A 27,750-nucleotide genomic window follows, 5' to 3' on the forward strand; every position below is an offset into this window, starting at 1 on the left:
CTTTAGATTGGGCGGTGGCTAGCGCCACCAAGCCGTAATACCTAATGAACCAAAAACTATATTTATTTTTTTCCCTTAAAAAGTGAGTTTGAGGATCCGTACTTTGCAGTGAAGAGTTTAATTTTCACTCGTGCCTTGACTTTAGCCACCAATCAGATAACCTCCTTCTAGTTAAGTCTACCCGCTTAAAGTTTATTTTGCCCTCCCGGTCCCTAAACCATCTTTGAATTCTGCGCCACCTGACAATCACAGCTGAGACTAAAAACGACTTAAAGCGCTTAAAGTACTAAATGCAGTCAAAACAGTCGACGTCTTCTTAAACTTTCACATGTACCTTACTGAGCTGTGTTTTAAGTATTTTTTTTTTTGTAAATTGTGCTCTGCTTGATGCTATGTATGTCATCTGAACATATTCTACATTTTCGCATTCGGCGCTGATTGCCGCTTTCTCCCTTCATCGCAACCTGCGCGCGAAAAATTGCGCGGGGTTGGTTGGACTCATCGCGCTGATTACATACGGTGAGTTGACGTTTTGCATGGTCCTTTCACCCGCTGCCTTCGGGCTTCATTCATTCATTCATCAATGCGGGGTCACTGTGCGTTAAACAAGTGCGAGGAAGACGGGACTGGCTTCGCTGTGGCGAATTAACTTCCGTGACGCAGCCCCGTAGTGTTGTGTGCGGTGTAGAGGTGTGCAACGAATTCGCTCATGTGCAACACCAGACGTTAATTGAGCTTCAAAAGGTAATTGAGCGTTGCCCCGCCGAGGTGGTCTAGTGGCTAAGATACCCGACTGCTGACCCGCACGTCTCGGGATCGAATCCCGGCTGTGGCGGCTACATTTTCTATCGAGGCGGAAATGCTGTATGCCCGTGTGCTCAGATTTGGGTGCACGTTAAATAACCTCAGGTGGTCGAAATTCCCGGAGCCCTCCTCTACGGCGTCTCTCATGATCATATGGTGTTTTTGGGACGTTAAACCCCACATATCAATCAATCAATTAATTGAGCGTTGTACTTCGTTTTACGCAGGCGTCCAAACCAATCATGCACGCTTTTTTGAAAACGGCCAACCCAAACTTAACTCTTCCCAAGGAGAAAACTAAGGAACCCAAGCAGGTTCAGAAGAAACCAGTGCATATTCCTTGGGTGGAAAAATAGTAAGCATTTTTTGGGTGTTCATTGTACCTTTTAGTGTTTATTGTGTGTAACAGTGTGTGACATTCACTTACTTTTCCTTTTTTCACACAGCCGGCCGAAAACTGTAGACGATGTGGCTCACCAAGATGAGGTGGTTTCTGTCCTTAAAAAGTCGCTTCAGGGAGCCGATGTAAGTGTAACAGGAAAATAATATTTATACAAATGTCATGTGACACCAATCATCACGTACAAGTTGACCCCCATTACTTGAGCCAGGGCTAAAAAGTTAAAAGTACAACAAAACGAATTGAACTGAATGCACTAGCCTAAGCTACTCAAGCCGTATCTCTTTTCAATTAACAGACTTTTTAATCATTTACTGAAGACCCACAGTATAATACGCAGAGTTGTAAAGCACTTTCAGAAAACGGTGACTGAATTGTATTTGTTACATCCCGCATGCTCCATTAGTGTGATAGCTTTACTACTCCCACTACAAACCTCAAAAAATGATCTTGCATGTGCTTTTGACCTTGAAGATTAATTGCTAAGGTGTCTGGCCTTGGATGCCTTATCTCCTCAGCTATGTTCAGCCAGCAGCATGCATTTGTGGCATCATCTAAAGGTGGAGCACCTGATGTCGGACAACATTAGATCACTCTGCTGCTATAGCAGTAGCGCTGCTTGTGACCTTGTTCAACGATCACACACTTTAGAGCAGCAGGATAGCGGAGCACCAGCACTCAACCATGTGACATATCATATTTCGTTGGCTTTGTTTGCAATGCGGACAAAAAGGACTACATGTGACGTATCAAACAGGAAAAAAAATCAACCGATGGTTTCTGCAGGTGCCCCACAACTCCGTGTTCAACATTGGATTTTAAGCCAACAATTAAAAAGAATTGGGTAATCGAATACAATGAGAATAAAAAATAAAAGACAGCCTGAGTAATTATAGGCTAGTGCAACTAGTGTGCAACGTGGCTTTCATTTTTACAGTCCCGGTTCAAGTCGCAAATTATACATTAATATACATAAAAATTGGGATATTCATATTATCAGGAAATAGTACAATCATTAGAAACCAAATATGCTTCAACACAGTGGAAGTAAGAACAAAAGAAGCAAGAAATGAATTACACGACAAAAGAAAAAAACTTCAGAAACTTGGTATGTATTTACTACTAAGGGTCGGGGCAACTTTTTCTTGTATTTGTATCACGGAGGTGTGAACTGCTTTGCTTTGTTTAATAAGAATTGTAACGATTGAAAATTGAAGTATCTTTTGTTTGTGTTGTTTTGATGTGGAAGCATGTGAAGTGCAAACAAATTTAATTCATACAAAATAGAAATGTTGCATTATTAGGGATGTCACAATTAATTATTTCCCTGAATTTAATGCTTGCAGCTTCCCAATCTCCTGTTTTATGGACCACCAGGAACAGGAAAGACGTCCACTATACTTGCTCTTGCCAGAGAACTCTTTGGGTATGCAAATCCAACTTAAAGACTGTGCTGTACATTTTATTTCTCGTACGGTCTATATGCACTTCTGTCAGATGGTATAGACTGAAACAAATAAGTAGTCATAACATGTTACGAATACTATCTCTATGTAAGTTTTCTACTTATTGTTATGTGATTTGTGCTTTATAAATAGACAATGACAACAGCATTATTTTTTTCAGAGACATGTATAAGAGTCGCATTTTGGAGCTAAATGCATCTGATGAACGAGGCATCCAAGTTGTCCGAGATAAAATCAAGACCTTTTCACAACTCACAGCAAGTGGTACAGGACATGAGTAAGAGCCATTTTTTTTTTTGTAGAATTTTGTAATATTGCAGTGTTTCCACTTTGTGAATACAATATTCTCTACTTGCAGTGGCAAACAGTGTCCACCATTCAAGATTGTGATTCTAGATGAAGCAGATTCCATGACCTCAAGCGCTCAGGTACTGGGCTCCGAATGTGCTATTCAAACTCTCAGTGCAAGCCCCGCCGCGGTGGTCTAGTGGCTAAGGTACTCGGCTGCTGACCTGCAGGGCGCGGGTTCGAATCCCGGCTGCGGCAGCTGCATTTCCGATGGAGGCGGAAATGTCGTAGGCCCGTGTGCTGAGCGTTAAAGAACCCCAGGTGGTCTAAATTTCCGGAGCCCTCCGCTACGGCGTCTCTCATAATCATATAGTGGTTTTGGGACGTTAAACCCCACATATCAATCAACTCTCAGTGCATGTAGTGTTTGGACAGATTGTTGCAATAATATTTTCTCCTGTAAAAAAAAAACGTGTTTCTCGGGCAAATAATCAAAACATGCTACTTATATAAAGAACACTTTCTGTTTTTTTGGTCCCTTTAGCTTCTTTTCGCTGGTCCTGATTAGCTCGCACAATAAAGGACCAGTTAACAGGCTCCGACTTTTTTTTTTTACACCCCCAAACAAGCTTGCGCATCTTTTTTGCGCTTGACCAACTTCCTTCCATGCGCAGTGACGTCAACTCTGCGATCGACGACGTGACGCAGCGCACAGCTCGTCAATTGGTCTAAACCAGGTCTCGACAAGCAGTAATAAAGCAAACGTCGCCGATAGCCGAGTTGGCGTCACTGCTCATGGGAGGAGGTTGTTCATGCATAGGAAAGATGCACAAGCTTGTTTGGGGGGTGTAAAAAAATTAAAGCCTGTTAACTAGCCCTTTAACGACAGAATCACATTTGTCTAGAGTGCCCAGCCCATCGCTTCAAGTGATTTTTTCTGTTGAAATATGCAAAGACCTTCATCATAGTGATACCCGAAATATTCATACTGCATGCTAGGTGTCTTCTGTTATAAATCAAGCGTGAACGGAAGCTTGTAGCTGATGTGGGGTAGTAGCTGCGGACAACAGCGCCGATAGCCACACACTCCACCGCTCTAGACAAGTATTATTGCGCGTGTACTTGCTATCGCAGCTAAGCAGGTCAAGTGTTGAACTGATTAGCTCAACGACATGGGTTCCATTCTTGGCCCCGCATTTCAGTTTGGGCAGAATTCACCCATGCACCATACCTAAGCGCACGTTAAAAGACCCCAGGTGGTCAGAATTATTCAAGAGTCCTCCACTGCGGTCTGGCTCACTGGTATGCAAGACCTTACAATTGCCATTGCCTCTACATGGAAAGACACACGTACGGCCTGCCACGTTTGGCGGCTTTTTATGGGAGTTGCCGTGGCAGCCTTACTTGCAGTGGCAATCACTGCGGCACTAAGTGTGGACACGAAAACAGGTGCTGGCAGCGGTGTTGTGACAGCTAATGCAGGAAATTAGTGGTTGTCACACAACTGTGTCCAAAATGTGACGGCTAGTCTTTGCTAAGGATGGTCTCTCTTACTTGCTTTAATAATTTTTTCTTCCCCACTCTAATCGCAGTCATGACGTATTGTGCATTAACTGGAGTTTGTTTGCATAATCTGGTTCATTATCAACTACAGTTTTTGACTGTGTCATGCAGGATCAACTTCTTGCTTAGTTAGAGAAAAAATAAACCACTGTGCACATAGCCACATTATATCACGCTAAATGTGAGCTAAAGTCGCCATTATTTTCATGAGCTTTTTGAATGAATTTATTCGCAACAGTGTGCGTTGGGAAGAAGAGCTGGTTAAACAGCTTGACATTGTCCTGGCCACTCCACACACACCTGTTAGTATAACAGTGCTTACAAAATAATAATAGTTTACATGTATAGTGCATTGTACATCGCTTACATAAGGAGAAGAATGAAACATGCTAGCACATGCCATGTCTTGGACTATCTTACAACAAACATGTTTAAAAAACAAAACAATGTAAACATTTCTCAGCAAACTGACGATGCCAAAAGTTAGATTTTATAGTCTTCTGTTGTGTCAAGAAACAGTCTCTGCAGTTCTTTAAATGTAATTTATGTGACGTTAAAAAGCTGTTATCATTGCATTTAGTAATGTTGGTAGCATGAACTGCAGCATGTGTTCACCATGATTAGTGCAAGATTTTTACCGCATAAACGGCTTGCGAGCACAAACCAAGCCAGGCATATTAAATTGGTTCATTTATAACCCTCCATAACTGTGAGCTTCGAAATTTCTTAAACTCTTTGAGAGCCTTGGAATTTTTATAAAAATTCTGATGAATGCTTTATATAATGGGTCATGTTTTTAAAATTTTGCAGAGCAATACCTTTGCGATCTATGATTTTTAAAGTGAATATTAATTTGTTGTAACCGTCGAGCTACATTGGAGTGGCCAACAATTTTCTCTTTTATCATAGACTTGCGCTGAGCAAAATTTATTACTTGAATGTCCTGGTATAATTGCTTTTTATTTTAGTTTTTCTTACAACAGTACAGCTGCTGTTTGCTTTTACTTTAGGCAGCATTGCGCCGTACCATGGAGAAAGAGACGAAGACGACTCGTTTTTGTCTTATTTGCAACTATATAAGCAGGTAAAAAGCACCTATTTTGTTCCGTGTTCGTGAGCATAACCCTTTAGAGCTGTTCTTAACTGACTTCCTTTTTTCAGAATTATAGACCCACTGACATCGCGTTGCTCAAAGTTCCGTTTCAAGCCTTTGCCTAAGGAAGTTCTAATAGGACGCCTCCGCAACATATGTACGGCTGAAGGAGTTCAATGTGATGATCAGGTCCGAAACACTATTGCTTCACTTATACACATTTTGGTCGCAGTAACCACAGTGCGTGAAATCCCTGCTTTAATAGTGACAGATAGCTAGGTTACAAGGTTTGTTAGTTAACTTCGGCCTTCATCTTTGTGAATAATTTTGCAGCACATCAAGCAATAAAGGCTGTGCAATATTTGAAACATTTTTTTAGACATTAGAGATTTTTTAGTGAAAATTTTAGAACCACCAGGCTCCTGTCGTTTTTGTGCCAATATTTGGAATATTTTTTTAGACATTAGAGATTTTTTAGTGAAAATTTTAGAACCACCAGGCTCCCGTCGTTTTTGCGCACAAATTCTACGTTGCAGTGGAAATACATTTCCACAGCTAACGACAGCGCTGTAACTGATTAATGAAAATTCACTATTAACTTTTTAATCATTCACTTGAGAGCATTTGGTCATGTTGGAAAGTTGTAGTGCATGCATATTTTTGTCATACTCATTTTTTTGCGAATCACAAGACTTGCACATAATTCGACACATTCATCATTGAATTCTAGGAAAGATATCGAAAGTGATTGTACCGGACACATAGGAAATTCGGTGACTCTGTTACGTTAGGCCAAGCTACCCATCATAAGGAAGTGACCAAATCTGAATCGAAGTGCACTAAAGCAGAATCTGGTCAGAAAAATTGGCAAGTATGCTGATATACAGGTATATATGGCTTACCTTTTTGCGATGTGCTGTGCATACCTGTTTTTTTTTAACTATTGATGGGCATGAAAACTATTTCGCTTGTCTGCAACAAGTGCTGCAATGGCTTCCCTGAACTTTATGCTTGACAAAAGTAGAGGAAGCTTATCTTGCACACAGCTCAAGAGAAACAGATAAGCACCAAACATATCATGCTAAAGTGAGGCGACCTGCTCGCAAAAGTGGCGGGACCCGCTGCTTTTCTGAAACAGATGCAGCTGCAATGCACCTTAATTCAAATTGTGTCACTTCCTTGTCATGGCTAGTTCCGATTTGATATAACAGTGTTCATTCCTGCACTCAGGGTGTGATCAGTTTTTGTAGTGTTCTTAAAATTCTATGATGAATATATCCATTTATATGCAATATTCGTGATTTTAAAGTAGGTATGCCATAAATTGTCATGCAATACAACGTTCTATTATAAACATTGGACTGCAAGTCAACAATAAATTAATTAGCTTTTGGTATTTAGCTACATTAGTGGCATTTTAGTTCGAGCAAAGTATTCCCACCTCTACATAATGCCCGTGTGGAAAAACAAGAAAGGCTCTAATATAATAAAAATTAATTTAAAATCCGCATTGTCTAAAAATGCTCTATAATATTTGTTTGAGAGTAGGCAAGTAGGGCAATTGTTCCATGTTATTTTGCCATTATGTAAAATTCAAAGGCAATGCTTTTATAAAAACTGCATGGTGCACGTATGTGGCACCTGAACATGATGCTCAACCAGTACATCACTGGCTTTAAATGTCTTAGAAATTAATGATGTGATATTCACATTCAATTTGACGCTTCTGTAATGACTGTACAGGTGCTGGACTTCCTTATGGACGCATGTGAAGGCGACATGCGAAGAGCAATCACCCTTTTCCAAAGTGTTTCTCGGCTTAAATATAACGAACCTGTAACTGCCCAAGATGTGGCCGAAGTTGCTGGGGTGAGTTGTCATTTCTGCGTTGCATATTTTGTGTTGAGCAGTTTGTCATTGCAGAGCTAGTTTCTGCTTGTAAAACCAAACTGAGTGCTAGGGTTTCTGAATTTCAGACAGTGGGAGGTGTCACGGTATAAGAGTGGCTATAGTGATTGGTTGAGGACATTTTAGGTTTATATGCGTATAACTTAAAATGTTGCAATGGAAGGCGAATTGCAACTTCCTTGTACATCTAGTGCAGTCATCGAGCAAAATTGTGTTCAGAACTCAAGTGGGTACATCTCAAGAGTTTGCAGAAGTAGACATTTCATATTAAAAATTAAAAAATACTGAAACAGTTTTACAAAAGCGATACATGACTAATAATGCTGAAAAACCAGTGTGGCGGATGCTGAATTCGGAACTGCACCGTCAAAAGCTGAACCACATTACCGACATTCTTTTGACAGTAACAATTGTTACATTGTAAACATTTCATAGAAAAAGATTCCTTAAGAAAACTTTGACTAAATATATTATGAGTAGTGGATTTGATGTGTGTAGCCATGTGTGTAGCGGGTGATAAGGAGGCGTTACCAGAGTGCCTAGTCGTCTTCGCTTGTGTAGCATTTTAATACTTTGAAACAAAACATTCATAAACCTGCGTGTTCCCACAAGTAATAAAGATCTCTTGAATGTCCAAAGAAACAGCGAACTTTCTTATTAAAGAAAATAGTAAAACCACTAGCTATGTTATTTTCATTAGCTTGTAAGAAGCAGTGCAACAAATTTTTGAATGATCAGATTTCTAAGTGATACCTCTGTACACACACTGGAAACAGTTTAGTGAAAAGCCACGAAGTGTATAGCAAAACTTCGTAATAGTCAATTGCCATGTCTGGCATACATGGCGATGAATGACCCGACACTCTAGATACAAGCTTTCAAAGTCTACCTCACATCTTTAGAGCACGATTTAATTCATGTGTGTGTTTCACAAACGTCAGAATGATTCGTTGTGGCCGTTTATGTAGCAGTGACATGCTTCTATGCAGATCATTCCAAAGCAGTGGGTCGATGACGTGCTTACAAGCTGTGCATCGAATTCATACGAGAAGCTGAGTGCAACAGTCGAGGTAAGGAACTCAATAGCTGTCATTTCATAAGACAAGAAAGACGTATTTGTACCATAGGCCTAAAGGGGCCCAGCCTTGCCGCACTTCTTGAACTAGGTCAGAAAATGCTGCCATTTGATAGTCGAGGCTCCTGCAAACAAAGGAGCCAAGCATTATAGTGCAGATGGGGCATAATATATACAACTATGTTTCAAAGTCAGCTAGAAATGGAATCCTCTCTTTTTGGCACATCATGCTGTATTCCCAAAGTCAGCGGCTTTATGCATCCAGAGGCACATGAGCACAGCCATTAACTGCCTTGAGCATCGTAAGCTGCATAGTTACCAGTGGCGCAGCCAGGGGGCACTGAGCATACTATAGCCTTCCCCCTCCTCGAAATTTTTTCTTATCAAGTACCTCTGACCAAAACAGCCACTTGTGTATGAAATCATCTGTATTTTTTGTGAATTCCTTCCCTCAGTTGAAAAGACACTTCGATGTGAACATTGCCGATGCGGGCTGGCTGTCCTGGCTGCACCATGGTATCCCTGTAACAGGCTGTGCAGCACATGTCTTTCAAGAATACCGTGGAAACGGAGGCTTAGTGTCTTAGATTGCCATTTTACGATGCAGTTACGGATTAATGGGCTGCGCTCAGCTATGCGAAATCGTGCTACCGCGAATGAGTAACTATTATTGACTAGCTGGATACTTGGAATTATGTTATAGAAACAGCTTTGTGAATACACCGTTGTGGCCAGGACTTGAACATAAGAGTGTTGCATCTTGCTGGCAGAGAGTCCAAAAAGGGGGTAGTCAGATTGACAGCTAGCTAGGAGTACTTCATTCTCTCTGCCCTTGTACAAACAGTGGGCAGTCGTTTTCGGCAGACTTCTTTGTCTTTTTACCAAATACCTGTCACACATGGGCGAAAAGTGCAGTATATTTCACAATATGCCCATTTTGTTGCCCTGAAAAACACTTTGCAGAAAAGTTGTGCCAAAAATTCATGGCACTGCACTAATTCTTCAGGTAGTTCATGGCCTCCGCAATCAGGTGCTGTTTCTCAGACGAGTGCCACAAAAAGAGTGGAGAAGAAAAAAAAAGGCTGCGCTCATCAAATCAAAAGGATCAAAAGCCTTTTTCCACATTCACATTGTTATAGGTGGGGTTTCTGTTGAATCTGTGTTGACTGTGATGTATCACACTACAGCATTGCTTGTAGTTATGACGGCGAGCGGGAGAATGCACTGTTTTTGCCTGCTCCTGGTGTCGCGTTGCATGCAATTTTTTTTAAATTAAGGGGAAAAAGTCGAAATCTAAGAGCTTGTTTTACTTTTATTAGATACAACCTTAAAGGAGTACCAGCTTGAATTAGAGGAATTTTCGTATTATTGCTCCATGTGAAAGCACTGGTGTCAAGAACGCTATTGTGTTGTGGTTGCTCTGAACAAATTTAATATGTTTTCAATGCTGCTTCATTAAGAGACTCTGTGAAGTTTTCTTTTTTTTTCTATGATGAAAATTAATCAGTCGTACTCTGTACAGCTCGTTAGTGTGGTATTGTCATAAAGGTGCATAGGTGCATTTATTTATTTGGCGCTTACTTTTCTATGTAGAACCTTGTGCTCGAAGGCTTTGCAGCATCGCAACTTTTTAGCCAGCTGCACGATGCCATTGTGTTGAGCAACAAGTACGATGACAAACAGAAGTCGGCAATAGCAGAGAAGCTTGCTGTAAGTAACTATTGTCATTTCCTCTCGCAAATGTAAACCTTCTGAATGTACAAAAGCCCATGTTCATATTGGCCTGCATTACTTCATCAGCAACTTCATCAGCCACAATGTTCACGACTTTGTTAAACAGTACTTGCATTATTCGCTCACCTATTGTGATCAAAAATGCTGTGTTTGGGTAAGCTACGGAGGTTAGACTGGTATCAAGCATTTTTTCATAAGGTGCCCCATGGGGCGGTCTCTTGTGTTGAAACATAGCCGTAAAAGAGAATCTCTATACTTCACAATCGGCGTTCAGGTTTGAGTCATTCTGAAGATCAGTATCAATATTTTTATAGAATCCTGACACTAAATCCTTTGGAAATGATCCATATGCGATATGAGAAATGCATTTTTTTTAATAAAAGCATTAGGTGGCATTTTGTTCACTCTCTCTTCTCATCTGTCATGGCTCATGGGGAACTTATTTTTGAGTTATTAAAAGAAATTTACTTTGTTAGTGTGCAGGTAACGTTTCAGAAAGAAGACAGATAGGACAGAGCACCCTGTTCTATTCGTTTTCTTTCTGAAGCGTTCCCTGCACACCAAGAAAGTAAATTTCTTTCAAAAATGCAATACCAACCAGCCTATGTAACCACTCTTCTGCTTAATTTTGAGACTGTGGTTCTCCAGCTGAAACGAGTTTCAGACCTCTGGTTTGGATGTAAAGGGCATATCAGGGTGTGCTAGTAAAGTAGCAAGACTGAGTCGGCTAAAAATAATTCATTGATCCAATCTGTATAGCTTCCTTGTACAGATTCTGATGCTACAAAGGCTTCTTGAAACTCAGCTGCTGCGACATCATTGGATGCCAGGAACATTGTCGATACTGTGACCTTTCTGACTTCTCTTGAGGTTTTGGAAACAGGAAGGAGTCTGCAATGCTCACATTGAGAGCTGTATCATTACTGAATCTGTCATATGTAGGCCTGGCAGACTTCCTGTTCTCAAGGCCCCACAGAAGCCAGACAGGTAAGCATTTCTATGGCCTTCATGACTTTTGTTGTGATCTATCAAGACCGAAGGAAACTATTTAAGCGTTTTAACAATATGTACCAATCATGCAGTGCTCCATGTTGAATGCACAAGTGTCAAGAGTTCAACAAAATAATGAAACCTGTATCATTCTTCACAAACAGATATGCGACCACAGACTGCTTGAAGGTGCCGACGAGTACCTCCAAATTATGGACCTATGTGTCACAATCATGAACCAGCTTTGCAGTGTCCAGCAATGAGTGTTTGTGTAACTGTCACACTAAAAAGAAGTGTGGTTGTGAAAAGTTTGCTGTGCTTCCAAATCGTTTCAAATAAAACGTACAATTAATTGAAGTACACCTAAGATTCAAATTTTATTTACACGAAAGAAAACATAAAACATTAGGTTTAGATAAAAAAAAAAAAGACATCTCGCAAAAGTGGCAGTGGAGTGTGCTGGTTGTGCAGTGCATTGCCACAGGCACGAAAACAAAAGGAATGGGAGGCTTAGCCCTAACCATTCCAAAAGATGCATTCAATCATTGCTGTATGAAGAATGCATCGGTGCACACATATAAAATTGAAAAATGGGAACATACAAGGTATTTCTTGCAGGCTTGTAAAGGAGGCTTTAAGCAGACAAGTGACTTGATATTTAGTAGATTGCAAACAGAATCCTTTGAAATACATGATGCACTATGATAAATGTTGCCCCACAACACACTAAGGTTACTAGTTGGTTGTGAATAGAAAAGTTGAACTGAGGAACAAGATCAGTTTCATACATTATTTACAGTCCTTGAGCACTTAAACTGCACCACAAATTAGTAGCGAACTTTGCCGAGACAAAAGTAGCTAACGAAAGACTTGTGCCTCAGACAAAGGTGATCTTGGTTCTAGCCTGGTTGACCTGCCAGACATTGAGTTCCTCATATTCTTCGATGGCTTCTTCAATCTGGTTGGGACGGAATCCACGTGAAGAGCAGCGCTCAACGGCATCAGTCATCTTCACAGTCTTGCCTCCAGATTCTGTGACCATGTCTCGGATGAGCGCGAAGATCTTGTCAGTTACTGTCTGGACCCTGGAAGACCAATTATTAGAAAATCTCATTTTCACAGCAGGTGTGTTTTCCTTGATATAACGATGAAAGGGAAACTGCCAAAATTTTTTTTTACAGTGCCTCACTTTCAAATGTGCAGTTTAGTTGCTTCACTGTTGCAATAGGCAGAATGTTGAGTGCAAATGTTGAAAAGCCAGGGCAGCTGTCGAAGCAAAACTGGCAACAGTCTTATTTTAAACGATATTTCCTCAATGTTTCAAAATGAAATATTTGTGATGCAACTGAGACGAAGAAAAGCGCACAGAGCTTTTAAGGTACAGCACAAGCAAGCTATCTCATAGGGAAAAAAAAAAAAAAAAAAGCTCTGGCACAGCACTATATAGGCATAGGCATTCACTCTTGTACAGAGAGATCGAAGGGACTCTGATGCATCCATCCCCATTCTGTATGTAAGCTGTGGAAAGTCGTACACAGGCCAAACCGGTCAATGCGTTAATGATCACCTTAGGGTGCATATATAGGTATTAAGAATGGTGTAGGTTCACACCTGCTGTTCTACTGTGCTTTGCACAGCTGCACACCATTGTGCTGAGAAACTCGTCTGACAGGAAGAAGTGGGAAAATATTTACATATGAAGTACTTGAGGTGCACGCTCAAACCTCATTAACAAAGTTGCACCTTGCACGAAATTAAGTTAGTTATTTCTTCAAATTCGTTATAAAGGGTTATTTCTAACACTCTATATATTCCAAGAATACTTTTTATTTACTGCATTCCGGGTTCTTTATGTCGAGGTTTGAGTATAGGACATACAGTAAAAAGGGGATGGATATGTCGGTGTCTCTAAAAGGTTTTTATAGAAGTGAATTCCTATTTTTTGACAGTGCTGTGCGATAGTTGTGTTTATTGCACTATACGATAGCTTCATTGTACTGCACCCTGAAGGCTCTTGGTGCCTATAGTATTTGGAAATTCTATATTTCGGTAATGTGCAGAAAGTAAACTAGTTGAAGGTTGGAGGCTCTGTCCTGCCCTTCCTCATTTCTTCTCTCCTGTCTCAGTAGCCCTGCAAACATTTCGTAATGCTATGCACCAACTTGCCCCATGTTACACTCTCCTTTTTAATTATAATGAGTGAATTAACACAAGTTCAGTTCTGGCCATGCATTGAGGACACATGAATTAAACATAGTGCTTAATTTGTGTCACTATTTGTTCAAACGTAGGCGCCACAGTTATAACAGTGTGATCACGCTTACCTGCCGCCAGACTCGGTGTGCTGCGCAAGGGAGTCTCTTGACATTTCCATGAGACGCATGGCCTCATTAACGTCATCTTTTTCGACAACTTCAACCAGTCGAAGCCTAGCCTGCAGCATAAGAGAGATCAAATCTACCTTGCACCAATTTTTCCGCAAGGAGAGAAAGTGGGGCGGGGCATTCCACTGAGTCATGCATGTCGCAAGTGAGTGGAAGCTAAGGATAAGCAAATTTCAGGGTGATCTGAGCAGTTAGGAATCCTTAGATACGAGGCTTTAGTTTTGATGGTTGTCATTATGTACCTACTACATCAGACTGATTCGATAGCTCGCTTTGAATCGTTTTTTGCTTATTGTTTAGGGTGTATCAAACTTGCCAATTAAGGTGTGGCTATATTTTCTGTTTCTTAGAGACCAGAAGTTTCATTGACACCATATTTACTCACATAATGAACCCATTGCACACTTTGGTCCTTGGATATATATATATATAGTATATATAGTTAAAAAAAAATCAAGCACGTAGGAAAAATTGTTTTGTAAAGGACTGACGTTTCGGCCGCGGGACCGGCCTTCGTTGGAGGCCGGTCCCGCGGCCGAAACGTCAGTCCTTTACAAAACAATTTTTCCTACGTGCTTGATTTTTTTTAACTTTTACTTCCGGGTCCTATGTTAGCACTTAATTGTTTATATATATATCACAAATTAATGACACAATAGGTGTCAAAACATAATTTAACAACCATGCTAAACAGGTGAAAGCAGTGCGACCGTAAATAACGTCGATCAAGGTTCAAAAGTTGCGCCTTTTGGGGCAGAGTACCACCTGTCGAATGCAAAAAAAAAAAAAAAAAACTCTTTACTTACAGTGCCTTGCAAGCACAGCAGCGCAAAAACAAGGCGCAATGGAGCCCACCGCCATCCGACGCTGCATTTTTTTTTTTATCGCACTTGCTGTAGTGAAATTAAGACACCTGCTGCGCGGGGCCTGATCAGCTGGTATGCTAGCTACCCGGTCAGTTTTAAACTTGGTCGAGCATCTGCTGGGTGCATGGAAACCAAGCGGCTGGATGACATTTCTCCATATATCCGCGTGCGTTAGTTACTGGAAAAAACAAGAAGAGCTGTGGGCTGCAAAAGAGGTTGGTCGCACATTTCGCAGGCCAAAGCAAGGACAATTTCCTCTTGCAGAGAGAGTGAAGTTCTCTAATAGGTTTAGATTTTCCCTAATAGGTTTAGATTTAGAGCTCTAATCCTGCCATTGAATTGAAGGCCAGCAGCGACTGAACGGTGAGTTGCTTAATAGTCATGTGAAATTTTTGCTGTTGTCATTCTCGTGACTTTTTTTCTCCTGCATAGAGAACCCTTTCCCAAATCGGCCTCAACTTTTCTTTAAAAACAAAAAAATGTGGGTTGATTACGCATGTACATACGGTATATGTTAAGGTAAGTTTGAGCTCACTGAGGTTGTAACTAGCCATATTAAAATACTGGACCACTGCACTCAGAATTTCTTTGCATTTCTTTGCAATCAACTCAGAATAAAGAAACCTTCAAAGTTGCAACCAACACAAATTTCTGATTCCAGTGCACACTCTTTTTTAGGGGCGAAGCTCCTTAAGGCATGGGCTGTGCGTCCCCTGTATGTAGCCACCTCATTTAGTTCTTGCAGTGTTGACTAGATCGCGGTACCGTCCCCTGTATGTACAATAGGCATAAAAATTACAATAGGTATGATGATGTGAGAGAAATATGGAAAGGGATCATGGTTCCTGGTCTGACGTTCGGCAATGCGGTCTTGTGCATGAGATCAGAAGTTCAAGCAAGATTAGAAATTAAGCAACGCGGAATAGGTAGGCTTGCCTTAGGAGCTCACGGGAATACACCAAATCAGGGAGTACAAGGTGATATGGGGTGAACATCATTTGAGAGCAGGGAAGCTAGCAGCAAGATAAAATTGGAGAAGCGATTGAGAGAAATGAAGGAGGAGCATTGGGCTAGGAAGGTATTCAGCTACTTGTACATAAAGAATGTCGATACAAAATGAAAGAAGCGAACCAGAAAATTGACTGGTAAATACTTGGAAAACAGCAGAGGGCCAAACCAAAAAGAATTATCAGTTAATTAATAAGAAGGTGAAGGAAGCTGATACCGATATGTGGAGAAGTGGCATGATTAACAAGTCCGCAATAGAGATCTATCGAACTTTTAAGCAGGAAATTTCCAAGGAAAGGATCTATGATAATACTTGGGGTAGTTCTCTACTGTTTGAGGCCAGGATGGGAGTACTGCGAGCCAAGACATATCGGGCCAAATACGAAGGGGTAGACACGGTATGCAGTGCGTGTGGAGAGACAGATGAAACTGCCGAACACTTGATAATGTTCTGTAAAGGGCTTCACCCTATAGTTCAGGATGATGGGGCAGAGTTTTTCGAAGCACTGGGGTTTTAGAGACAAGGAGGGCAAAATAGACATTAAGCGGGTAGAATTAACAAGAAGGAAGTTATCTGATCGGTGGCTAAAGTCAAGGCACGAGAAAAAATTAAACCCTTCACTGCAAAGTACCAGTCCTCAACTTCACCATTTAAAGGGAAAAAAAAAGATAAATCTAGTGGTTAGTTCACTAAGTATTACGGCTAGGTGGCGTTAGCCGCCGCCCGATCTAAAGGGTACAGCCACATCCATGCATCCATCCATCCATCCATGAAAAGATGCAAGATGTTATAACTAGACGACGGCACTTGTAGTTGATGATGAAAGATGCAAGATATTTTAAAATAGGAATGATGACACATATTGCACATGTCACTGGTGGAAGGCACTAGTTCGATTACGTGCGGCGATGTACGCTACAGGGAGCAAGTAAAATCGAGTGGGCGAAATGTACGGAGGATTCATGGCTTGCCAGGTTTACTTCCAGAGCTTCGCCCACTCACCCTGAAACGGTTTTGATGATTTTGTACAAAAACATTGGGCCGGTAGACCAAGTCCCAAGGGTCGTTTACAAACCAACTTGAGCTTTCTGCGTAAACTGTGTATCTTATTAAGCTTTAAAGCTGCGAATCGCAGTAGATGGCTGCGACTCGGCCAACGCATTTTCAACCGCCATTCACACAGCGACATGCTCTGTCCATTTGACATCACCATGGCAGCTCGTCTGACTGGCCGTGAAATGCGTCACGCAGGCCTCGTGAAGGTGGAGCTCTGCCCCAAGCGCTCGAAGGAAGGGTTGAGGTGAGGTCGAAGGTCAAAGGCGGAGTAGAGCAAGAGGGTACCTATATATTACTCGTAGCTCAATTAATAAGGGCTGTTTCGATTGAATTATGGTGTCACGTATTTGCTCCAGTAGAGGTCTAATCAAAAACAGAAAGTGAAAAAAGTTTCAGGGACCCTTTATGCTAATACTAAAAGGTGCACGACCACCAAGATGCTGTTCAGTCACAAACTGAGTGCTTGTGAATTACACTTGCATTTCTAGATGGCTTTAGCTTTTGTCTGAAAATTTTGTTTAGTTGATAAGAAGAGCAAAAATCGCAGACACCACAAAAATCCACCACAGCCACAGTCTTCAGAGGACAATACCTTAACATTTCTCTATTTCAACTGTTTATAAAGTTCTATTTTGCACGATTCCTCATTCACTACTGAGAACTTAGCAGATTTGGCTCTGATGCAAATAAACTTTACAGGAAACACTAAAGCAGAGCCCCACTGATATCCTAGAAGAGACCTGAAAGTAAATATAGACAAAAAGCACAAAATAAGAGACGGAGGGGGGCACCTGAATAGTATTGAACTGCACCTAATTTTACATGATAAAAAAAACATGCAATGTTGCGTGATACGTTGATTGAGACCAGCATAAAACAATGCAACAGCCAGGAAGATGCAGCATTGAGGAACTTAGCAGACGAATTCTGCTGTACACAGCTAAAAACTTATTGTAGAATACTCAAGGTATTCACAAATCAATACACTCATACCTCGATATAACGAATGCGGTTATAGCAAAGTGAATGAAGAATAGTCTTGCAATAGCTGCAGTGTTAAGATTATATCTTTATAACAAATTTTTGAATATAACAAAGTTATTTTAGAGTGAGATGCAACTTTGTTATAATGAGGTTTGAATGTATGTACAAATAAGATGTATAAAAAAGAAATTTTGTGAGAAAGGCATACCAGAGCTGTGGAAAGGCGCAGAATCGCTAGCAGTGTCCTGGGTGACATAAAGGTGGCATCTTTGCTGTTACGTGCTTCTTTGCGCATTTCAACGTATGCGCTCACAATGTAATCGGTCAATTCCTCAGGAACCACAGGTTGTTTACTCTTACACAGTGCAATGTAACGCCGCATGAGACGCATGTCCAGTGGCTTATGCGTGCCCTGAGGTGGCTCCGAGCAGTTCTTGTGCACAAAGGTGATGTGGTTTGCCAGTCTGAGGAGAACGAACAAAGGGCAATGCACTGAGTCTTGATGATTCAGGCACAAAAAGCAATACAGTTGAACTCCTTTATAGGAGGCATGCTACCAAGTGAATCAGCAGTGTGCCTTATGGGTCAAACTATTGAAAGCCAACTGAACAATGTATCCACACACATTCTAGTCTCCCAGTCACAATAATACACGATAATTGTTATTTCTGCCATATTTGGCACAACAGCACATACCACATACAAATGTTCAAATAACTGTTACACAAGCTAGACACACACCTCAGGTCATTATCTCGGTCAGGTTTGTCTTGTATGAGCCACAACAGGTCAAAACGTGACAGAAGTGCAGCAGGCAGTTGGACATTCTGCTCAATGGAGCGTTTTGGGTTGTAGCGACCGTATGCAGGATTGGCTGCAGCCAAAATAGATGTGCGTGCATTCAGAGTAGTCATAATGCCAGCCTGCAACAAGCAAGAAATAAAAAGCATAAGATACCACTGTATACAGTAGTGGTGCAGGCTCTTCTCACAATCTGTTAGAGTAGGCCTTCAATTGTAATTTACACTTAATGTGACCCCAGGATATTGTTCCATTCTTATAAGTTTCCATAACTACGACTTTGAGCAACATACCAACTTGTGTCGTAATGTTTACTGTTTCTCAAAGTCATAGCAGCATCATTGCTTTGCATCCATAACAATTAAGTTGTGTTATAAATCACAGCGGCAAACAATGAGCATCACGTGACAAATAGCTAAAATTTGTGATGACACGTCACGTTCCATCATTGCTTGGTTAAAGGTGGACCAGTCTCTGAGGCAGCGCAATCAAAATGAAAAGCAGTAAGCTCACAATGCCTCCTGGAGGCATTACAAAATCACTTTCTGTGCAAAACGCTTTCAGAGAGGGGTGCGAGGGGTTCAGTACATCGACATAGAAAATGAAAGACGATGGCTTTTGGCTGGAGTCGACTGAGGCAGATGCATAAGAGACCCTGAGTGTCATAAAAACACCAGTGTTCAGCTATATGTGGCAAAAATAGCAGATATTTTTTAGCATGGTCAAGCAAAAAGTACGAATTTTCGAATTTATGCAATAGAGCAGTTTTAATTATGCAGGCTTGTGTGAATATCCGAATTTTCTTTTATACCAATTTAAATTATTCAAAATTTCAAAGAATTTGGAATGGACGAATAGCTGTATATTAGTCTTCATGTAACTCCTTGTAAGGGTGGTCTCATTGCAATGTAGGGGTGGTAAGCTGTGAAAGCAGCTACACAGGAGAAATCCTATCTGCCGCGAAGCCCCACTTAATATTCAAAGGGGCCCAACAGTTTTTGAGCATAGTCAGAAAATGCTGCCGATTGATAGTCGAGGCGATCGTGAACGTGCAAGCCAAATATTAGAGCGCAGCACATGACCTGTAATTTAAAATAAATTCTCGAAGTCAGATAAAAATTTTTTTGACAAACGACGGCACTAGCTAAAAATCACTTGTCACTGCCATTGTATCAGCCACTGGCTGATTTGAGCATGGTCCGCTCGGTTGTCACTAGGGCTGGTGCGGAGGCCGCGACTAGTCTACACGTATGTGCGCGATCGCACTGAAAAGCCGCCCATTTGAAGAAAAAAAAAAGTCACAGTTTCGCCGCACAGGCAAAGCAATAAATGCGATAGCAAGAACGTGGAATGTAACACTGATAACGGCAAGCAGACCAAAATGTGCAGTATGCTGCTGATGCACAAATGAGACACGAAAACAATTCACACAGGACAAGAGAGAACTAACAATGTTTACAGCTCGACACTGAACAAGCTGTTAAAAAAAAAAACGACGCACGAAATGTAATCACAGGTACTGATGAGTGCAAACTAACAAGTGTCCCAGTTGTTACTTTGCAGTGTATGAAAAGTGCGCTTTTTTTTGAAAGGAGGGCCTGTGCAGTGAGCGAAGTGACCTTTGTGGGCCCGGCAATTACAATTACCCAATTAGTATTATGCAACAATGCTGCCTTCATACGGTAGTCCTAAATGCCCAGAAAATTGGCAGAGCTACTGAACATCCTCCCCATAATACCAAGTTTTATCTAGCACACAAAATTTTTTTTATGTAAAACTGTTATAAGAATTTTAAATATCTTTCCAGTGATAAAAGCAACTTTTACTCTTTGGAGCAGCCACAAATGGTTTTGTAGCAGGCAAAATGATAGTTTAAAGCACCTATTGGTGTTTTAGGAGCAAATTGCAAAATATGCCATACAACTCCCCGAAATCAAAAAACACAAAAGTGTCACATATAAATAATAATACTTTTTATGAAAAATATTTCACAGCTTATAATGAACATAAATTACAAGAAACTAATGATTAAGTTGCCTGCTGAATGCAGATTGTATGAGCTATATAATTAAAATACTGTCCCTGCCAATTTTACATATCAGCCGGCACGTGAAATTGAAAATAGCTTAATTAACTGAAAACTTATTATGCCAGTTCTTGTTGCAAAAATAACATAGAGCCAACAAAGTTGCATACTGGCATGCTAAAATGATAGTATACAAATTGTTTTTACTTTCTTTAGGGCTTGAAGGTGGGCCACAGTTAAAGTTGCTTATTTTCACTTTTCTGAGTGCCATTTTAGAGCAAATTCAGAGCAGTTACTAACAAAAACCACAATTCGAGGCAGCACACACATCACTGTCTTGCCCAGTATTAAGTATCTTAGTTTAATGAAATATTTGTTGCACAACTGACACTAGCAAGGAACACTCTGCTAAAGTATCATAGGTTGCCGACAGAATGCTTCTAAGCTAACACAGCAATTATAAGCATAGAACTGCTTCGCAGTCAATGACGGCAAATATGACACAGAGATAACTGCACCTTTGCAATGGAAATGGTCTGTTGCTCCATGACCTCATGTATTGCAGTTCGATCACTGTCCATCATTTTGTCAAACTCATCAATACAACATACGCCACGATCTGCTAGCACAAGTGCACCTCCTTCGAGTGTCATTTCACCAGTCAGGGGGTCCTTCATGACCGATGCTGTGAGACCAACACCAGATGAGCCACGACCTGTTGTATACTGGCCTGGAAACAAAAACGGAGAAGCATGTTGTAAGCTCTCTTTGTGGCAACCAAGAGAGCAACTTGAAAATCCACTGTGTAGAAACATGCTGTTAAAGTTGTGATCAATAGATATCGCTTAGCTACACTGAGCAGTGTAGTGCCACTCGCACAAACCAAACAATTCTGATATTCAATTCTGACAGCGCGAACACAAGATGTTGGATGCAACTATGTGAACAACAACAGAGCACATCTTGTCACAGTCCTCTCACACAACTGCTAAAACAGGTCCCCCAAGCACTAAAGTAACTACCGCATGTGCAGCCGGTGGAAAATGCACCCACTGAAAATGTTAGATACTATGTGGCATACAGTGGGACCTTGATTATATGACTTGGAGGAGACCACACAAAACAGCTATATTATCCGAGCATACTACAATCGAAAAACTAGGAATATGGGCAGCAACAGTCAGTCTTGCCCAAAAAAATGGGTGCAGGCTGCCTGAATAAGCCCACGAACAACCCCAAACTTTTCCAGAAATAGTAGATAACGTCATAAAGTTTTTTCTTTTTTTAGTTAAGGCAGCTTGTATTAGTTGTATTAAGCCTGAAGGAAGTACAGAGCTAGGTAGCCTTTTTTTTCTCTTCATTTTTTTGTATTTTCTCAGCACTATTTTTTTGTTATTTCTCATTTTTTCCCCAGTGTTTTGCCCGTGTGTATATACGGTTTAACTTGCTTGTGACAAACCTCCTTATAACGAATTTCTCGATATTGTCAGATATTGTCCTGAGAGTTCAGAAGTGCAAGGGGCTTTTAATTAGCCAAGATGTAGCCAGCTCTTGAAAAGTGCGTCCGTCGCGGCTGGAACTCGAGCGAAGAAGATGCACTCGAACTTCTTTTCTTTTTTTTTAGGGTGAGAACCGCTCTTGCTCCCAACCCATTACTTGAAGGTTGCATTATCCCCCTTTCGAAAAAAAAACAAAAGAAAAGATGAAAGAGATGAAAAGAAACGACATAGCATTGCCCCGATGCTATAACACAGGGGCGTGAAAAAAAAAAGAAAATAGAAATTCCAGATAAACGGAAAGTAAAAAATAAAGATCGTGACAACAAGAAAAATGTCAATGAACGAGCAAGAAAGTTTACGAAAATGAATAAAGAACACAAAGACCGGTGAATGATAAAAAAAAAAGAAAATTACGAACGCACAATGAATGGTTTCATGCGCACAACATGAACAACGTCTGGGCTCGGTCGTGTGCTGGTCCGTGCCTGCAGTGTTGTCGAGTCTGGGACCGCTTCGTAGTTAACGTCACTGATGCGGCGTAGCACATTGTATGGACCGAAATACCGGCTAAGCAGCTTTTCACAGAGGCTTCGGCAGCGAACAGGTGTCCACACCCAAACTTGGTCTCCGGGGTTGTAGACTACGTCCCTGTGGCGCGTATTATAGCATGGTGCACCTGCTTGCTGCTGCTGGCCGATGTGCAGTCGTGCAAGCTGTTTAGCTTCCTCGGCACACTTTGCGAACTCCTCGGCGTCAGTTGCCAACTCATCATTGTCTTGACATTGTAGCATGAAGGCAAGCATAGTCTGCACTTCGCGGCCGCAGAGAAGCCAACATGGCATGAATCCCATGGTCTTTTGCTGGGCAAAGTTATACGCAAAGGTCACGGAAAGCAAGATCCAGTCTGATGTCTTGTGCTGTACATCGATGTACATAGCGATCATGTCTGCGAGTGTCTTATTCAGCCGCTCAACAAGCCTGTTCGTTTGCTGATGGTACGCGGTTGTCTTTCGATGCCTGGTGTTTCTTGGTTCAAAAACTTCTTCGATAAGCTGTGCCATGAATGCTGTGCCTCTCTGTCACAACGCTAAAAGGTGCACCGTGATAAACATCATGTGGTGCATGAAAAATTGCGCTACCTTAGAGGACGTAGCTCGTGGGATCGCCTGTGTCTCAGCGTAGCGTGTTAAATAATCGGTCGCTACGATCAACCATTTGTTGCCGTCAGAAGACAGGGAAAATGGGCTGAGAATGTCCATGCCTACTCGTTCGAACGGCGTACAGGGTGCTTCAATTGGCTGAAATAAGCCAGCCGTCTTAACAGATGATTGCTTTCGGTACTGTTTCCCGACAGCCTTTGACGTACTGTTTGACGCATGTCGAAAGTCCAGACCAATAGTACTTCTCGCTCTATCTGGCAAGTGTACGTGAGTAGCCTAGGTGGCCAGACGTGGGTTCGTCATGCCAAGCGAAGAGGATGTCGCCTCGCATGTACCGAGGAACCACCAGGAGCTAGGCATGGTTGTTCGAACGTGCGCTCTTCTTGTATAGCACGCCGTCTCGCAGGCAAAACGTCAACGAGCGTGAGAGATAACATGGTATGGTTGTGTCATGGGCCTTCAAGTGATGAATGATTGGTCGAATTTCATCATCTGCTCGGGTCCAACGAGCGAATGGCTCCCAGGAAGCCTTTGTCATCCTCTGCTCCCTGACTGACGAGACGAAACGGTGCACGCGACAATGAGTCAGCGTTTTCATGCTAACAGCCGGACTTGTAAAGGATGGTGACATCAAATTCCTGCAGCCTCAAGCTTCACCGTGCTAGTCGTCCTGAAGGGTCTCGCATGTTTGCCGACCAACAGGGGGCGTGGTGGTCTGTCACTATCTTGAAGGGACGACCGTAAAGGTACGGGCGAAACTTGGTGATTGCTAACACTACTGCGAGGCACTCTTTCTCCATAGTGGAATAATTCACCTCGGCACGGGATAGGGAGCGACTGACGTAAGCTATGAATCTTTCGATGCCATTTTGACGCTGAACTAGCACTGCACCGAGACCAACGTAGCTGGTGACAGTATGCATCCCGTGTCAGCATAATCGTCGAAAGGAGCGAGAACTGGCGCTGATTGCATGTGCGGTCGCAGTTCATCAAATGCTGCTTGTTGCTCGTTTTCCCACACAAACGTGTCAGGGGTTCCGCTATCCGTGAAACGCCGTCAATGAACCTGCGATAGTAGGCACACAAACCAAGAAAGCGCCGGAGGGCCTTCTTATTGACAGGAGCTGGAAATACGGCAACAGCGGCAAGTTTGTTTGGATCGGGACGGACTCCTTCGGCACTCACTGCATGCCCAAGAAAAGCGAGTTCCTCATAACAGAAGTGGCACTTCTGTGGCTTTAGTGTGAGGTTCGCCGATCGGATAGCCTCCATCACACTACGCAAGCGGTGAAGATGCTGCTCGAACGTGGCAGAAAAGACCACCACATTGTCAAGGTAGACAAGATAAGTCTGCCACTTCAACCCTGTGAGGACAGTGTCTATCATTCGCTGGAAGGCTGCCGACGCTGAACTCAAGCCAAAAGGAAGCACCAAAAATTGATAGAGGCCGTCTGGAGCCACGAAGGCTGTTTTCTCGCGGTCTCGCTCATCTACCTCAATTGGCCAATACCCACTTTTCCAATCCAGAGAAGACAAATATTGGGCATGGCGAAGTCTATCCAACGAGTCCTCGATATGCGGCAGCGGGTACACGTCCTTTTTGGCCACGTTGTTAAGCTTCCGGTAGTCGACACAAAAGCATAGTGTCTCGTCTTTCTTTTTGACCAGGACAACCGGAGACGACCATGGGCTGCTGGATGGTTCGATGACACCATCTGCAAGCATCTCTCGGACTTGTGTACGTAACGCTTCGCGTTCTTTTATCGACACACGGTAAGGATGCTGGTTGATCGGGCGTGTGTCGTTGTACGTGATTATTCTGTGCTGTGGGATGGATGTCTGGCGCACCTTAGAAGAACTTGCGAAGCAGGATCGAAATTAGAAGAGCGTGTGCAGTGCAGTCTGGTTACTGATCGATAGCGCAGGATTAATGTCGATATTACCGAATGCAGTGTCTGTGGCGTCGGTGTCCTTCGATGCGAAACAGTTGCCAATTTCTTCTATTGCGCTGGCAAAAGCGATAGAAGTGCCGCGAAAGAGGTGTCGGTGCTAGTTGCTAAAGCTGGTAACAAGCAACTGTGATCGGCCACCACGAAACTGTATGACACTTCTGGCTACACAAATGTCTTGTTTCAAAAGGTGCTCTAAGTTCGTTTCGGCCACTGCTATGCCGGCTGTTAGGCCGGCAATTGGAAGTACGCCAAATATCTAACTTCCGAGGGGACGTGCACCTATCATCGACGTAATGAACTGGCTGCTCCGAATAACGGCCGATTGGGGCGGCACGGACAAATGATGGCGACGCATACCTATCGTCGTAGTACTCTGTTGGCTGCGCCAACTGGAGCAACACGGTGGGAGGAGCGCGAACTAACAATGGCTTAGGCATAGGTGGTCGTCTCACAGCAGTAGTCAGTGTGGGCTGGCGCGGAGGTTACACGAGGCGAGGGGCCCCGTAGTGCCTGGTGCAGCTCTTCTCTGATAACCGCTGCAATTGAGCCAGACTTGGGATGAGGTGTCATGCCGGCCTTCTGCAGCTCTTCGCGCACCACAGAACGAATAAGTTTACCGTAGGCAGTCATTGGTTCCAGTTGTGGCGAGAATGTCCGCAGCGCACATGCCATTTATTTGTCTGTCATACATGCTGGAACATTGCTGCAGCAACTTTTCCATTGTCACAGCCTCTGCCAAGAACTCCGCGACGATCTTAGGAGGGCTCTGCACGAGGCCAGCAAAGAGCTCCTCTTTAACACCACGCATCACATGACGCAACTTTTTATCCTCCGGCATTCGTGGGTCAGCTCATCGGAAGAGGCATGTGATGTCTTCCACGTAAATGGTAATCGTTTCATTTCACAACTGGACACGGACCTGAATCACTCATTCCGCTAGTTCTTGACGATCGGCACTTGTATAGGTAGGTCTCCAGAAGCCTACGATGCAACTCGTGCCACAACGTCAGGTGTTCCTCGCGATTCCGGTAACACGTACGCACCCGGTCCTCTGGGTTGAAGTAGACACATTCCAGTTTGGCCGCGTTGTCCCATTGATTTAAGGCGGCTACGCGCTCGAAATCGGCCAGCCAGTGTTTGAGGTCTTCGTGCTCCGTGCCCCGGAACGTAGTCGGGACCCGGGGATTCTCCAACGTATACGTGTTCGGAATCGCGGTTCTTGTGTCGGTTGAAGCTGTTTGAACCGAAGCACCAATCATACCTATTGAAGTGGTGTGATCCGTGTCGTTGACTTCCGGAGGCAATCCCCTCATTCAGCGGCTGGTTCGATGCACTGGGGTGCTAACTGAGACTGGACCTATAGGGCGACTCCCTGGAGGGGTCTGCAACATCCGCAAGGGTTACCCAGCAACTCCACCAGTTTGTCACAAAACTTCAGAAGTGCAAGGGGCTTTTAAATAGCCAAGATGTAGCCAGCTCTTGAAAAGCGCGTCCATCGCGGCTGGATCGCGAGCGAAGAAGACGTACGCGATCTTTTCTTTTTCAGGGTGAGAGCAACTTTTGCTCCCAACCCATTACATGCAGGTAGCAATATAAAGAAGTCTTTTTATTTCCCGTCATTGTGCCATGGAAGCACATGTATTCGCGACCTCTATGTAACAAAGTAGCAGCAGTAGACGACCTAGGTATAACGAATTTTGCTCACGGACAATCAGAAATTTTTTCCCAGATTTTGTCCTTTTGGCATGAGCATGCATCTTCTGCGGGCACCCCGCCGGTGCTACCGTCGCGCTAGTGGGCCTGGCAACAACAAGGCGAGAGCAAACGCTCATGCAGGCGGGCCCGAGCACCACGAGCCGGCGTTGCCGCCGTTTTTGCCGCTGCAGGCGCATGCGCGGGTGTGCCCCCCCCCACCCCATAGACATATCAGCCGAGAGGGGGGGGGGGCAGAGCCCCACCACTGAGAAAAGTTAGGGGGGGGGGGGGCAGAGCCGCCCTCCCACTTTTGACAGTGGTCACTGTTGGCTGCACGCTAAGGAAACCAACAACTAAAGCAAAGTCTTCCTTCACCAGAGTAAGCACTCAGTTATTGTAATGGGGAATAAAAAGGTTACGAAGGAATGTAACAAGCATGTGAAAATTTTCCAACACTTCTGCTGTGACCATTTTCCTTGTAGGCTCTTAGCCGTGTGAGCCGCCTATGCGATACTTTCGCACCTTGTGCTGTAGCATTGCAGAGCATGCTAGCACTGAACAGGGGTCCTATAACATTACACCACTTGTTTATGCCTTTATTCTGCTGTGACTGGCCGATGCAGTTACGGATGGAAACGAGCAATCTTGTTATGGACCGGTCAAAGCATTTGCTGCTTCAGGAAAGTTTTTTTTTTTCATCGAAAAAGAATAGCAGCACTACAACTCTGTCAAAGATGCTGTGAGCCAATGAGTGTGACGATTCTTCTATAATGCTTTAGTTTTGCCATACTGGAAGCACCAAAACAAGGTTTCCGTAAACCTAATCAGCCTTGCTTATGGTAACCTGGAGCGATTGTGACCGCTTGCAAAGCGGCGACGAATAAAGCAGAGAAACTCGAGCACAGTGGGAAAGCTCAGCTTTTAAGCTTGCTCCGCAACTTTATTCTCCAGACCAGGGAGAAGGTGGAAGACTGCGGTTTCAAACACTATGGAAGCT

General features: G+C 42.9%; 2 protein-coding genes across 3 annotated transcripts in view; one reads left to right on the forward strand and one right to left on the reverse strand.

Moving 5' to 3' along the window:
• Positions 1-383: 383 nt before the first annotated feature.
• On the forward strand, positions 384-11,681 carry LOC119185318 (replication factor C subunit 4). Of its 2 annotated transcripts, none has more exons than XM_037434389.2 (12): positions 384-519; positions 1,032-1,159; positions 1,251-1,329; positions 2,551-2,630; positions 2,831-2,947; positions 3,029-3,098; positions 5,532-5,605; positions 5,683-5,803; positions 7,358-7,483; positions 8,512-8,592; positions 10,191-10,307; positions 11,486-11,681. In XM_037434389.2, the coding sequence occupies exons 2-12, from the start codon at positions 1,047-1,049 to the stop codon at positions 11,582-11,584; spliced, it is 1,077 nt and encodes a 358-aa protein (XP_037290286.2). In that variant the 5' UTR covers positions 384-519; positions 1,032-1,046; the 3' UTR covers positions 11,585-11,681. The 2 variants fall into 2 exon arrangements, with proteins under 2 accessions (XP_037290286.2, XP_075748386.1); XM_075892271.1 differs by lacking the exon at positions 384-519 and adding an exon at positions 628-744.
• The window catches only part of Mcm7 (minichromosome maintenance 7), a 34,209-nt gene continuing 18,132 nt past the window's right edge, over positions 11,674-27,750 (reverse strand). The window contains exons 11-15 of the mRNA XM_075892260.1: positions 20,966-21,177; positions 18,362-18,543; positions 17,829-18,084; positions 13,646-13,755; positions 11,674-12,406 (exon numbers count right to left, since the gene is read on the reverse strand). Of these exons, the coding sequence (XP_075748375.1) occupies positions 12,199-12,406; positions 13,646-13,755; positions 17,829-18,084; positions 18,362-18,543; positions 20,966-21,177 (968 nt within the window). The 3' untranslated portion in view covers positions 11,674-12,198. The remainder of the gene's footprint in view (positions 12,407-13,645; positions 13,756-17,828; positions 18,085-18,361; positions 18,544-20,965; positions 21,178-27,750) is intronic.

Source organism: Rhipicephalus microplus, chromosome 1, assembly GCF_043290135.1.
Source record: "Rhipicephalus microplus isolate Deutch F79 chromosome 1, USDA_Rmic, whole genome shotgun sequence".
In the NCBI taxonomy this organism is placed as follows: Eukaryota; Metazoa; Arthropoda; class Arachnida; order Ixodida; family Ixodidae; genus Rhipicephalus; species Rhipicephalus microplus.

Bases quoted from the DNA above. Each gene is read 5' to 3' on its own strand.
- LOC119185318 (XM_037434389.2), top strand. From the start codon at position 1,047: ATGCACGCTTTTTTGAAAACGGCCAACCCAAACTTAACTCTTCCCAAG. The intron at 2,948-3,028 runs GTAAGAGCCATT...CTCTACTTGCAG, and splicing joins GCAAGTGGTACAGGACATGA to TGGCAAACAGTGTCCACCAT. The intron at 7,484-8,511 runs GTGAGTTGTCAT...GCTTCTATGCAG, and splicing joins ATGTGGCCGAAGTTGCTGGG to ATCATTCCAAAGCAGTGGGT.